The sequence below is a fragment of the Colobus angolensis genome, unplaced genomic scaffold (genome assembly GCF_000951035.1).
Source record: "Colobus angolensis palliatus isolate OR3802 unplaced genomic scaffold, Cang.pa_1.0 Scaffold587, whole genome shotgun sequence".
In the NCBI taxonomy this organism is placed as follows: Eukaryota; Metazoa; Chordata; class Mammalia; order Primates; family Cercopithecidae; genus Colobus; species Colobus angolensis.
This window is the reverse complement of record NW_012119454.1, coordinates 58,631-71,432: the sequence shown is the minus strand read 5'-3', so window position 1 is coordinate 71,432 and position 12,802 is coordinate 58,631. Positions and strand designations below refer to the sequence as shown.

Below are 12,802 nucleotides of genomic sequence, written 5' to 3'. Positions count from 1 at the left end.
CGCTCTTTTGGTTTTTTTTTTTTTTTTTTTTTTTGAGGCAGTGTCACTCTGTTGCCTAGGCTGGAGTGCAGTGGTGCAATCTCACCTCACTGCAACCTCTGCCTCCTGGGTTCAAGCAATTCTCCTGCCTCAGCCTCCCAAGTAGCTGGGATTATAGGCGTGTACCCCCACACCTACCTAATTTTTATGTTTTTCGTAGAGATGAGGTTTCACCATAATGGCCAGGCTGGTCTTGAACTCCTGGCCTCAGGTGATCCACCCACCTCAGGCTCCCAAAGTGTTTGTTGGGATTACAGGCGTGAACCACCATGCCTGGCCTGACCTAGTTTTTCAGGTTAACTTTGGAATAGCCTTGGCCTGAAGGGAGAGTCCATCAGTCGGTTGGTTTGCATTGTAAACAGTCCTGTGGTATCACAATGATTAGCTATGTCTTACACTTTGGGATCACATCGTAACCATGGCCTCAAGTAACTGTGGTCTCTTCTTATGACTTCCTGGCAAGAGGTGTCTCATGCAGAAAGGAAGAAGTGCATTGAACTAGCGGATGCTGCTTTGTTTTCTTGGTCCTGAAACTTTCCATTTTCTGTAAAGGTAAGATACTTAATGCCATCGAAGACAATGGTTTAAAGAACTCAACATTCACGTATTTCACCTCTGACCATGGAGGACATTTAGAGGCAAGAGATGGACACAGCCAGTTAGGGGGATGGAACGGAATTTACAAAGGTGAGTTGTGGACATCGGAGACACATATGTATTCAACCAAATAGCTCCCACCACTGAGGGTCCGAGAACAAGTTGAACTGAGAATGAGTTTGCTCATTTCAAAAAGAATGCATTGAGCACCTACTGTAGTACAAGTTCTACCTAGATGAGCAGGGCGGGCAGATAAAAAGTCATATCCCCTTCCTTTAAAGGGTTTACACTTTAGTAGAATAGAGAGAGGTATAAATAAATAATTCTGATAAAATTAAAATTTATTTTATTATATTCTTAATTTTTAAATATTTAATAAATTTATTACTATTTTAACTTTAGTATTTTAAATACATCAATGAATATTGATGCATAATATTAATACATATTTTTAAAATTATTGATAACAAATATTTTTAAATCATTAAATTTAATGAATATTTTAATACATTCTTTTATTCTAAATAAAGGTAGCATAGAGTGACTAGAACAGTTGAATCAGCCACAGTGACCCACTGATATTCAAGAGGCCGGGGAGTAACATGATTCTGGAAATATTGCTGTGGCTGTGTTTGGGAAGCCGAGGCTGGCTGCCGCAGTGTGCTTGTGTGCGTGCGGATGGCTGTGCATGTTCAGATACCTATGCACGGATACATCCAGGTGTGTGTATAGACTAGGCAGTTTCCGGCAAAATCCTAATGATGTCTTTTATTTACAGGTGGGAAAGGCATGGGAGGATGGGAAGGTGGGATCCGCGTGCCCGGGATCTTCCACTGGCCCGGGGTGCTCCCGGCCGGCCAAGTGATCGGAGAGCCCACGAGCCTGATGGACGTGTTCCCCACTGTGGTTCAGCTGGCGGGTGGCGAGGTGCCCCAGGACAGGTATGTGGAGATAAGGCCGCCTGTTCCCTGATTTTTAAAATTGTTTTTAGTTTTTAATTTTTTTATGTCAATAGGATTTTGGGGAACAGGTGGTGTTTGGTTACATAAATAAGCTTTGTTTTTTTTTTTTTTTTTTTTTCTGAGACAGAGTCTCACACTCTTGCCCAGGCTGGAGTGCAATGGCACGATCTCAGCTCACTGCAACCTCCGCCTCCCAGATTCAAGTGATTCTTCTGTCTCAGCCTCCCGAGTAGCTGGGATTACAGGCATGCACCACTGTCTCCTTTACCCATGTGACCATGTGTCTTGGGGTCTGTTATGATTAAAAAGTAAAAACAGGTCGGGTGCAATGGCTCATGCTGATAATCCTAGCACTTTGGGAGGTTAGATGGGCAGATCACCTTAGGTCAGGAGTTCGAGACCAGCCTGGCCAATGTGGTGAAACCCCATCTCTACAAGAAATACAAAAATTAGCCGAGTGTGGTAGCTTGTGCCTGTAGTCCCAGCTACTCAGGAGGCTGAGGCATGAGAATCGCTTGACCAGGAGGCAGAGGTTGCAATGAGCTGAGATTGTGCCACTGCACTACAGCCTGGGCGACGGAGCAAGACTGCCTCATAAAAAAAAGTAAGAAAAATCAACTCAGGAATGTGGGCTGTCCAGCTGAATTTGAAGGCTTTGTGTTAACATCCAAGGTGACAGTGCTATGTGTAGGGGTGTGTGTGTGTGTAGGGGTGTGTGTGTGTGTAGGTGTATGTGTGTGTGTAGGTGTGTGTGTGTAGGTGTGTGTGTAGGTGTGTGTGTAGGGGTGTGTGTGTGTGTGTAGGTGTGTGTAGGGGTGTGTGTGTGTGTAGGGGTGTGTGTGTGTGTAGGGGTGTGTGTGTGTGTGCACTTTGCTTATGCAGTGCTGCATAACAAATGACCCCTACACTTAGAGACACTGTGTCTTGAAATAACCACATGTGTCCTGCTCAGCAACCTGCAATCTGAACAGCACCTGGAGAGAGAGCTCATCTCTGCTCCATTTGCTGGGGAGCCTTGCGTTCTGGGAGATGTGTTCCCAGGTGCAAAAGGTTACCTAGGAACCCGTGGTCTGACTCTGCTCTGTGGTCTCTTCATGAAATCAGGGTGATCGACGGCCACAGCCTGGTGCCCTTGCTGCAGGGAGCTGAGGTGCGCTCGGCACATGAGTTCCTGTTTCATTACTGTGGGCAGCATCTCCACGCAGCACGCTGGCACCAGAGGGACAGTGAGTACACGCTGCCCACAGCCAGGGACGTCCAGAGAAACAGCCAATAGGTCGTGTGGATGTGTGGATGGATGGATGAATGGATGGGCAAATGCCTATAGAAATAGAGATAAATAAACCAATGAGTAGGTTATAGATAGATGAGAGGAGGGCAGAGAGAGAGAGAGATGCTAGATACATAATGGATAGATGATGGATAAATAGACGAGATGGATGATGGATAGATAAGATAGATAATGGATAGATAAGACAGATGATGGATGAATAAATAGATGATAGATGCATAGATGATGGATAGATAGATGAGACAGATGATGGATAGATAAGATAGATGATGGATGGATAGGTAAGATACATGATGAATGGATAGAGATATAGATAGATAAGATAGATGATAGATAGATAAGATACATGATGGATGGATAGATGAGATTGATGATAGGTGATAGATAAGATAGATGATGGATAGGTAAGATAGATGATAGATAAACAGATAGATAGATGATAGATAAAAAGTAGAATCAGTTCATGGGTGGATGAATAGATGGATAGATGGATGAAAGGTAGATAGAGAGATCTGGTGGGCTGTTAGAAAAAAGAAATATGGATGGAGAGATAGATAATAGATAGATGATAGGTGATAGATAAGTTGATAGATAAACAGATGGTAGATAGGTAGGTAGGTAGATGGTAGACAGATGGTAGATAGGAGATAGATAAACAGAGATAGATGATAGGTAGGTAGGTAGATGATTGATAAACAGATAATGATAGATGAGATCGATAGGTAAGGTAAATGGATGGATTGATAAATAGGTAGCAATAGATAGATAAGTACCCAATCGTGCTGTTTAAAATATCATGGGTGTTTCTGTGTAGAAAGGTAGTAGATCGACGCTGAACAGTTTCAACACAGGGGAAAGGGTAGGAATTAAGGAACCTCTATGATTCTGATTTCTGAAAGCAGCCACAGTGAGCGTTCTGCCATGAGTCCCTTTGCCTGGGGCGTGCGATGTAGAGACACAAATGGACACACACGCACACACACACACACACGCGCGCGCACACACACACACACACACACGGGCGCGCGCACACACACACACACACACGGGCGCGCGCACACACACACACACGCGCGCGCACACACACACACACGCTCTGACTTGACAAGCTGAAGGCTGTGATTGTGTGAACAGCCTCGTGTCCCCCCTCCTTTTCATTGAACAGGGAGGTTCATGCTGATTCCACAGGGCTGACACCTGCGTCCTGTGTTCACACCTGCATGGATTTCTGCCACCCTGACTCTCTTCTTGTCTGCATCCAGGTGGAAGCGTCTGGAAGGTTCATTACACCACCCCGCAGTTCCACCCTGAGGGAGCGGGGGCCTGCTACGGCCGAGGCATCTGTCCATGCTCCGGGGAGGGCGTGACCCATCACAGACCCCCTTTGCTCTTTGACCTCTCCAGGGACCCCTCCGAGGCGCGGCCCCTGACCCCCGACTCCGAGCCCCTGTACCACGCCGTGATAGCAAGGGTGGGTGTGGCGGTGTCGGAGCATCGGCACACCCTGAGTCCTGTGCCCCAGCAGTTTTCCACAAGCAACATCCTGTGGAAGCCGTGGCTGCAGCCGTGCTGCGGACATTTCCCGTTCTGCTCATGCCACGAGGATGGGGCTGGCACCCCGCCAATGCCGGGACTGTGAGAGAGGATCCAGGAGAGCCTGACTGCGTTGCAAACACATTTCTCCAAGCTTGGTTCAATCTTCAGCTTCCCTTTTTGCAAGGAACGTGCCCTGGACTGAGAGTGGATCCCCATTTTCTTTATTTCTTTCTTTCTTTTTGAGACAGAGTGTCACTCTGTCCCCCAGGCTGGAGTGCGATGGCACGATCTCTGCTCGCTACAACCTCTGCCTGTCGGATTCACGCGATTTTCCTGCCTCAGCCTCCTGAGTACCCAGGATTACAGGCACCAGGCACCTGCCACCATGCCTGGCTAATTTTTGTAGTTTCAGTAGAGACAGGGTTTCACCATGTTGCCCAGGCTGGTCTCGCACTCCCGACCTCAAGTCATCCACCTGCCTCAGCCTCCCAAAGTGCTGGGGTTACAGGCGTGAGCCACTGTGTCCATCCAGGGTTTCCATTTTCTGATTTCTGAAATAAGACTATCCCAGCAGGCACCCACTGATGCCTCCTCTTCCTCCACTAAGTCTCAGGGTTTGTCACTGTGCCAGTGCCCAGTGTTTTCACCCCTGTCTTAAAGCATTATTGCCATTTCATCACCTAGATGACATAGCAGCCTTACAAACGGACAGGGAAGAGTGTCTGTTCCTACTCTCACATAGTGGAGGAAAGTTAAAGCCTCTCAGTCTCTCTTTTTGAGGACTCATTGATCTCAAAGGGTCGATGCATTTTTCATACATTAGGGTCTCTGTCCATGTGTCTTCCTGATATTGTTATAGAAATGGCTTCAGGCTGCTGGTAACGGATGCTGGGAAAAAGGAATGCATTAAACAAAGCCAGGCATGGTGACTCACACCTGTAATCCCAGCACTTTGGGAGGCCACGGTAGGAGGATCACTTGAGCCTAGGAGTGAAACACCTACCCAGCCTGAGCAACACAGTGAGACCTCATCTCTACGAAAAACAATTAAATAACTAGCTAGATGTCATGGCCCATAGCTGTAGTCTCAGCTACTTAGGAGACTGAGGTGGGAGGATTATTTGAGCCTGGGAGGTTGAAACTGCAGTGAGCTATGATTGCACTACTGCACTCCAGGCTGGGGGACAGAGGAAGACCCTGCCTTAAAAACAAACAAAAAGCCTTAAAGAAAAGAACAAGAAAAGGGTGTGTTCTCTTCCAAGTAGTGAGCCGATCAAGGGGAAGCACCCAAGGCTAGCAGGCTCTTTTCAACTCCCAGCTCTGCCACTCTTAGCTTGGCAGAGAGTTAGCCTCATTATGTCAGCATAGCTGCCACAGTGCCAGACATCACATTCCAGGCAGCGGGAAGGAGAAAGAACCAAAGGGCATCCCTTCCTCCTGAAGCAGTCCCTGTGAGGGGGGGTTATCTGGGAGCCCCAACCCAATTTCTGCTTCCAGCCATTATCCATAGAAACAACTGGAAGTTGAGAAGTGCAGTCTTTTAGGTGGGCACCTGGCTGCCCTGTATGAAACCAGAATTAGGTTGGTCAGCAGGAAAACAAGAAAACACTGAGTTGACTGAGGTTTTTGATGCATCGCTTTATTGTCAAACGACTCTATCTCATTCTGCACTGAAACACGCACTACCATTGCCTATAATTGGCAAATGATCCTCAGATGCACAGAAGATGCCCAGATGGAAAGTTTGCCCCTTGGGCAAAGAGACAGCCGTGGGAACCTTCAGACCTGCAGAGAGAAGGAAGCTCTTCTTCCTACATTCCTCGAATAGCTACGATTTGACCAGTGTGTTTTCTAAGGCAGTTCTAGTGTGTTTCATCGTCACCTCTTCCCTCTGTGGCTTTGATGATAGAAGCGTAGTCCTAACCTACGGCACAGCTGGGACCCCTGCCCCCAGATCCCAATACTGGAGATGGGAGGACCTTGCACTATTCCCCTGAGTCCGTCTATCGAGGTCTTTGCAGGAAGCATACTGGGAATTGAAATGAGAGACTAAATGACATCTAAGAAAGGCAGTGTTCAATCCCAGGTATTAGGTGAGGATGGGATTCTAGGGACATCAGTGGGAGGCAGGGAGCCACCTTCAGACCTCGGCAGGGAAGCTTCCAAAATCCAGAGGAAGAGGCAACGGGCTGTCCACAGCAGTGAGGGTCACCGGTAGAAGAATCATCACAGCCCTGCTAACCAGGCAGCTGATGCCCCTCTCTCCCCTGGCTCGCTGTGTCCAAATCCTACAGGGGCATCTGTTGGCTGAACTCAACCTGAAGCCAAAGAGAAGATGAGTGGAGAGAGGCAACATTTATAGAGTTCAGGTTTCTAAGGCTGGAGAGGGATCTGGAGGGACACACAGGAGACACCTGGAATAACCAAAAAATGATAAAAAAAAAAAAAAAAAAAAAAAAGAAACATCTAAAAAAAAAAAAAAAAAAAAAAAAAAGAAACATCTATGGAGCATGGGACACGGGGGGTTGGAGGCAGCTAAAAGCCATCTCATCTTTCACTGTATTCAACAAGCACATTATAACAAGCCTTTCACACTCAACCATTCAAACGATCCCAGCCTAAGAATTTCCTGGCATTTGATGAAAATGGCTGTGGGTTTTGCTATCTTCAAGCTCCCTGGGAAGCAGAATATAAGCCCAGGGCTGGCGGGCTCTTTTTGGCTACCTGCTCTTGCATGTAGAGTTTGCCTCATGGTCGCAAGAAGGCTGCCATAGCTCCAGATGGCACGCAGACATTCCAGACAGCAGGAAAAAGGAAGGAGCAGTTAACTGAAGGACGTCAGGGAGTTGGTTAGTCTCCACCTGAAGAAGGCAGCCATGAGCCAGCTTCACTTGACTAATGGGCTCCTGTGAGTGCATCTTTGGACTTTTCTGTAGGTTGAAATCTAGACACAGTATGTGTCTTAAAGCAGTCACCAACTCCTCCCATTACCTTCCAAGTGAGCCCAACTACAGGATGGAGCCTCTTCCCTGCCCTTGGAAATGGGCTGAGCCTCTGACTTGCGTTGACCAACAGAATGCAGTATAAGTGATGCCGATACTACCCTTCCTGCCCTAGACCTGGGACACCTGGCAGCTATATTCTTCCATTCCTTAGGACTTGCAAAAACGGGTCTCAACATGCCTTCCCAGAGCCATGAGGTGTTTCTTTGCCCATTCATTGGTCTGAGAAGTGAATGTAAGGAGTTTAAATCAACCTCTGTTCTGTGCTAGTTAAGGTAATAAAGTTGCTGCAGTCCAGGGGGCAGGTACCTGTGGATGACTCTGCGAATAGGACACTCGCGTTTCTTGGGAATCAAGTGCATCCCTAGGCTGGCAGTGCAGCAGAACTACTGAATAAAATATGACAAATCTCCCTGGATGGTGTCATTTGTTTGTTTTTATTTCCCATCTGCAATCCTACTTTTCCACCTCCACCCCTTCACCCCCCAGCTTTGAAGGAACTCACCTGGCATTGCTATTCACTAGTGATTCATGGAGAGAGGACTAAATAATCCAAACTCCCCCATTCTGAAAAACTTAAATTACAGTCACAAGTGTACTCCTGTACTTTTAGGGTTATACAGGGGAGAAAGGGAGACTGGGAATAAGAACGCCTTAAACAAGAGAAAGACGTGTTCTCTCCCAGGTAATGGGAGTCACAGAGGAAGCAATCCAGGGATGGCAGGTTCTTTCCAGCTTCCTGCTCTTGCACATAGGATTTGCCTCATGGTCACAAGATGGCTGCCACAGCTCCAGGCAGTGTGTAGACATTCCAGGCAGCAAAAAGGTGGAAGGTGCAGTTAACTGAAGGATGTCAGGGAGCTGGTTAGTCTCCACCTAAAGGGGGCAGCCTTGAGCCAGCTTCCATTGACTAACTTGGGCTGTTGTTGGTGTATCTTTGGACTTTTCTGTAGGTTGAAATCTAGATGTGGTACATGTCTTAAAACAGCTGCCAGGTCCTCCCATTACCTTCCACATGAGCCCAGCTACAAGTTGGAGCCTTTTTCCTCCCCTTGGATCTGGAATGAGCCTCTGATTTGCTTTGACCAACAGAATGCAGCAGAAGCGATGCTGATACTATCCTTCCTGCCCTAGACTTAGGAGACCTGGCAGCTTCTGACTTCTTTATGGAGTCAGAAGCCCCCATGTAAAGAAAACGTTCATCTGCCCCTCTGGAGAGAACAGATGGGGTGAAAGAGAATGAGAGAAAAAGAAGAAGGAGACGGGAAAGAGGAGGAGAAGAAAGAGAGAGAGAGACAGGACCTGAGGTTAAAAGACCATTAGAGGAGTGTGTGAGTTTGCTATTGCTGCTGTAACAAAATATATCACAAACTTAATTGCTTAAAATAACACAGTTTTTCTTATAGTTGTGGTAATCAGAAGTCAAAAAATCAAAGTGTCAGCAGGCTGGTTCCTTCTGGAGGTTCCAAAAGAAAATCCATTTCCTTGCATTTCCCTCTGCTAGAGGCTGTGGTATTCCTTGGCTTATGGCTTCTTCCTCATTCTTCAAAGCCAGCAGCACAGTATCCTCCAGTCTCTCTCTTTCTCTGACTTCTGCTTCCCTCTTCACATCTCCTTCTCTGACTTTGACACTCCTACCTCCCACTTATAAGGACTCTTGTGATTATTTAGAACCCACCAGGATAATCCAGGATCATCTCCTCATCTCAGGAATTTTTTTTTTTTTTTTTTTTTTTTTAGACGGAGTCTAGCTCTGTTGCCCAGGCTGGAGTGCAGTGGTGCAATATCAGCTCACTGCAAGCGCCGCCTCCTGGGTTCACACCATTCTCCTGCCTCAGCCTCCCGAGTAGCTGGGACTACAGGTGCCCGCCACCACGCCCGGCTAACGTTTTTGTATTTTTTTTTTTTTTTAGTAGAGATAAGGTTTCACCATGTTAGCCAGAATGGTCTTGATCTCCTGACCTCATGATCCGCCCGCCTCGGCCTCCCAACATCTCAGCATTCTTAACTCATTATAGCCGCAAAGTCCCTTTTGCCATGTTAACTAACATTTACAGTTTGTAATGTTTAGGACATTATGGAACTACAATTCAAGATGAGATTTGGGTGGGGACACGGCCAAACAGTATCACCCATGTTGGTACCAATCATTATGGCTGAAGGACTTGGTCATTCCTGGATTAAATGTCCACCCATGGTTGCAATGGGATATCCACCTTAGAATCCCATCCTAATCTAATCACATGGAGTTGGCATGGCCGTTCCAGAGAAGAGGACATGTCCAACAGACCAAAGGCAATCCATGGCCACAATCAGAACCAAAGCCCTGCCAATGGCTTAATAATGACCCCTCATGCTGTTCAAGATACAGACATCAGAATCCCTGGAGCCTATGAGTATGTGTGAATTAGTTTTCTGTGGCTGCTACAAGTTACCACAAACCAGGGGCTTAAACAACGGATACTTATCCTTACCCAGTCCTGGAGTCCAGGAGGCTGAGATCAAGGTGTCTCAGGGCTGCGCTCCTTTGGGAGGCTATAGGGGAGGATCCTTCCTGCCTCTTTCAGACCCTGGCGACTCCAGGCATCCCTGGGTTTTTGGCAGCATCACTCCAGTCTCTGCCCCATGGTTTCATGGTGTTCTCCTCTGTGTGTGTCTGTGCCCAAACTTCCTCTTTTCATAAAGACACCAGTCATAGTATTACAGCCTATCTTCCTGCAGGATGACCTCATCAAAACTAATGACATCTGTAAACACTGCATTTCCAAATAAGGTCACATTCACAGATGGGGGAGAGGGGATAGATCTTCCACCTATGAATTGTGGGGGAGGAAACACCATTCAACCCTTAACCACTTTGTATAATGTCACCTTGTATATTAGTCTATTTTCACACTGCTGATAAAGACATACCCAAGCCTGGATACACAAAAGAAAGAAGTTTAATGGACTTACAGTTTCACATGGCTGGGGAAGCCTCAATCATGGTGGAAGGCAAGCAGGAGCAAGTCATGTCTTACAAGGATGGTGGCAGGCAAAGAGAAAAGAGCTTGCGCAGGGAAACTCTTACTCACTATCACGAAAATCGCATGAGAAAGACCTGCCCCCATGATTCAGTTACCTCCCACCGGGTCCCTCCCACAACATGTAGGAATTCAAGATGAGATTTGGATGGGGACGCAGCCAAACCATATCACATTGCATGGCAAAACAGACTTCACAGATTTCATGAAATTAAGTGTCTTAATATGGGGAGCTGATTCTGGATTATTTGGGTGGGCCTAATGTAATCATACAGTCACTGTTTTTTAAATCTGAACAGTTAGTTCTGAGGGTTTTTTGTTTGTTTCTTTTGTTTTGTTTTGAGACAGGGTCTTGCTCTGTTGCCCAGGCTGAAGTGCAGTGGCACCATCACAGCTCATTGTAGTCTCAACTACCTGGGCTCAAGCAATCCTCCCACCTCAGCCTCCCAACTAGCTGGGACCACAGGCATATGCCACCACTTCCAGCTAATTTTCTAAAATTTGTGTAGAGACTGGGTCTTGCTATGTTGCCCAGGCTGGTCTAGAATTCCTGGGCTCAAGCAATCCTCCCACCTCAGCCTCCCAGGCTCCCTTGGGACCACAAGCACACACCAACACACCCAGCTAATTTTTGTATTCTTTGTAGAGATGAGGTCTCACTATGTTGCCCAGGCTGGTCTCAAACTCCTGACTTCAAGCAGTCCTCCCACTTGGCCTCCTAAAGTGCTAGGATTACAGGTTTAAGCCACTGTGCCAGGCAATTTTTAAAACGTGTAACTTTTATGGATACATCACAGTTGCACATATCTGTGGGGTTGGTGTGATATTTTTGATACAAGCATACAATGTGTAGTCATCAAATCTGGGTAACTGGGCTAGCCATTACCTCAAATATTTATCATTTATTTGTGTTGGGAACATTTCTAAATATACTCCTCTAGTTATTTTGAAATATACAATTGGCCGGGTACAGTGGCTCATGCCTGTAATCCCAGCATTTTGGGAGACCAAGGTAAGCAGATCACTTCAGACCAGGAGTTCCACAGTGGCCAACATGGTGAAACCCTGTCTCTACTAAAAATACAAAAGTTAGCCAAGCATGGCGGCGGGCACCTGTAATCCCAGCTACTCAGGAGGTGGAAGTAGGAGAACTGCTTGAACCTGGGAGGTAGAGGTTGCAGTAAGCTGAGATGGCACTCCAGCCTGGGCGACAGAGCAAGACTCCATCTCAAAAAGAAAAAACAAAAAAAACCCACAAAAAATTATTGTTAAAAAAGCAAACGTTTGGCTGGGTACAGTGGCTCACACCTGTAATCCCAGCACTTTGGGAGGCCAAAGCGGGTGGATCACTTGAGGCCAGGAGTTCAAGACCAGCCTGGCCAACATGGTGAAACCCCGTCTCTATAAAAAATACAAAAATTAGCTGGGTGTGGTGGTGCGCACCTGTAGTCCCAGTTACTTGGGAGGCAGAGGCAGGAGGATCACTTGAACTGGGAGGCGGAGGTTGCAGTGAGCTGAGATCGCGCCCCTCCAGCCTGGGCGACAGAGCAAGACTCCGTCTCAAAAAAACACAAAAACAAAAACTGAACAAACAGCAAAAGTTTAAAAGGAAGAAAGCCTTGAGGTTAAAGGTCATCTCCAGGCTGAATACCTCACCCTCTGTCCTCGGCCTCCACGGTCACCCCATCCCACTACTTGGGCAAATAGCACCTTCATGCTATCCATTAAAAAAAAATAAATCACACTCCCCCAGGCCATGGTGAGAACCTGGAATAGAAGAACGACATGTTTTCTTCTTTGTTTTCAGAAACCATAGCACATTCCCCACCCAGAGAACATGCTCAAAAGAAAAAAAAAAAAAGATTCAGAACTGCTCATCTTTTTTATTTTTTTAAATTTAAAAACCTCAACTTTCCTCCACACCTGTAAGACCTATGACATGAACAGATATGCTTTAAAGGTAGAGGTTCTGGCTGGCTTATAAGCACCCAGGATTTCTGCAGAAAACCCCACTGGGGCTTTTAAAAACACATTATTTAAAACTTTCTTGTATGGCTGTTTGTTTTTGTTTTTTGTTTTGTTTTGTTTTTGGAGACAGGGTTTCGCCCTGTTACCCAGGCTGGAGTGCTGTGGTACAATCACAGCTCACGGCAGCCTCCAACTCCCAGGCTTAAGCGATCCTCCAGCCTTAACCTCCAGAGTAGCTGAGGCAACAGGCACATGCCACCATGCCTGACTAACTTTTTTTTTAATGTATAGAGATGGGGTCTCCCTATGTTGCCCAGGCTGGTCTCGCATACCTGGGCACAAGCAATCCTCCACTTGGGCCTCCCAAAGTGCTGAGATTATGGC

At 46.7% G+C, this 12,802-nt stretch overlaps 1 protein-coding gene across 1 annotated transcript in view; it reads left to right on the top strand.

Moving 5' to 3' along the window:
• Window positions 1-6,860, top strand: part of ARSD (arylsulfatase D) — a 26,722-nt gene extending 19,862 nt beyond the window's left edge. Inside the window, exons 7-10 of the mRNA XM_011962240.1 lie at window positions 592-726; window positions 1,415-1,577; window positions 2,703-2,824; window positions 4,152-6,860. Coding sequence (XP_011817630.1) covers window positions 592-726; window positions 1,415-1,577; window positions 2,703-2,824; window positions 4,152-4,528 — 797 coding nt within the window. The 3' untranslated portion in view covers window positions 4,529-6,860. The remainder of the gene's footprint in view (window positions 1-591; window positions 727-1,414; window positions 1,578-2,702; window positions 2,825-4,151) is intronic.
• The last annotated feature ends 5,942 nt before the right edge of the window (window positions 6,861-12,802 follow it).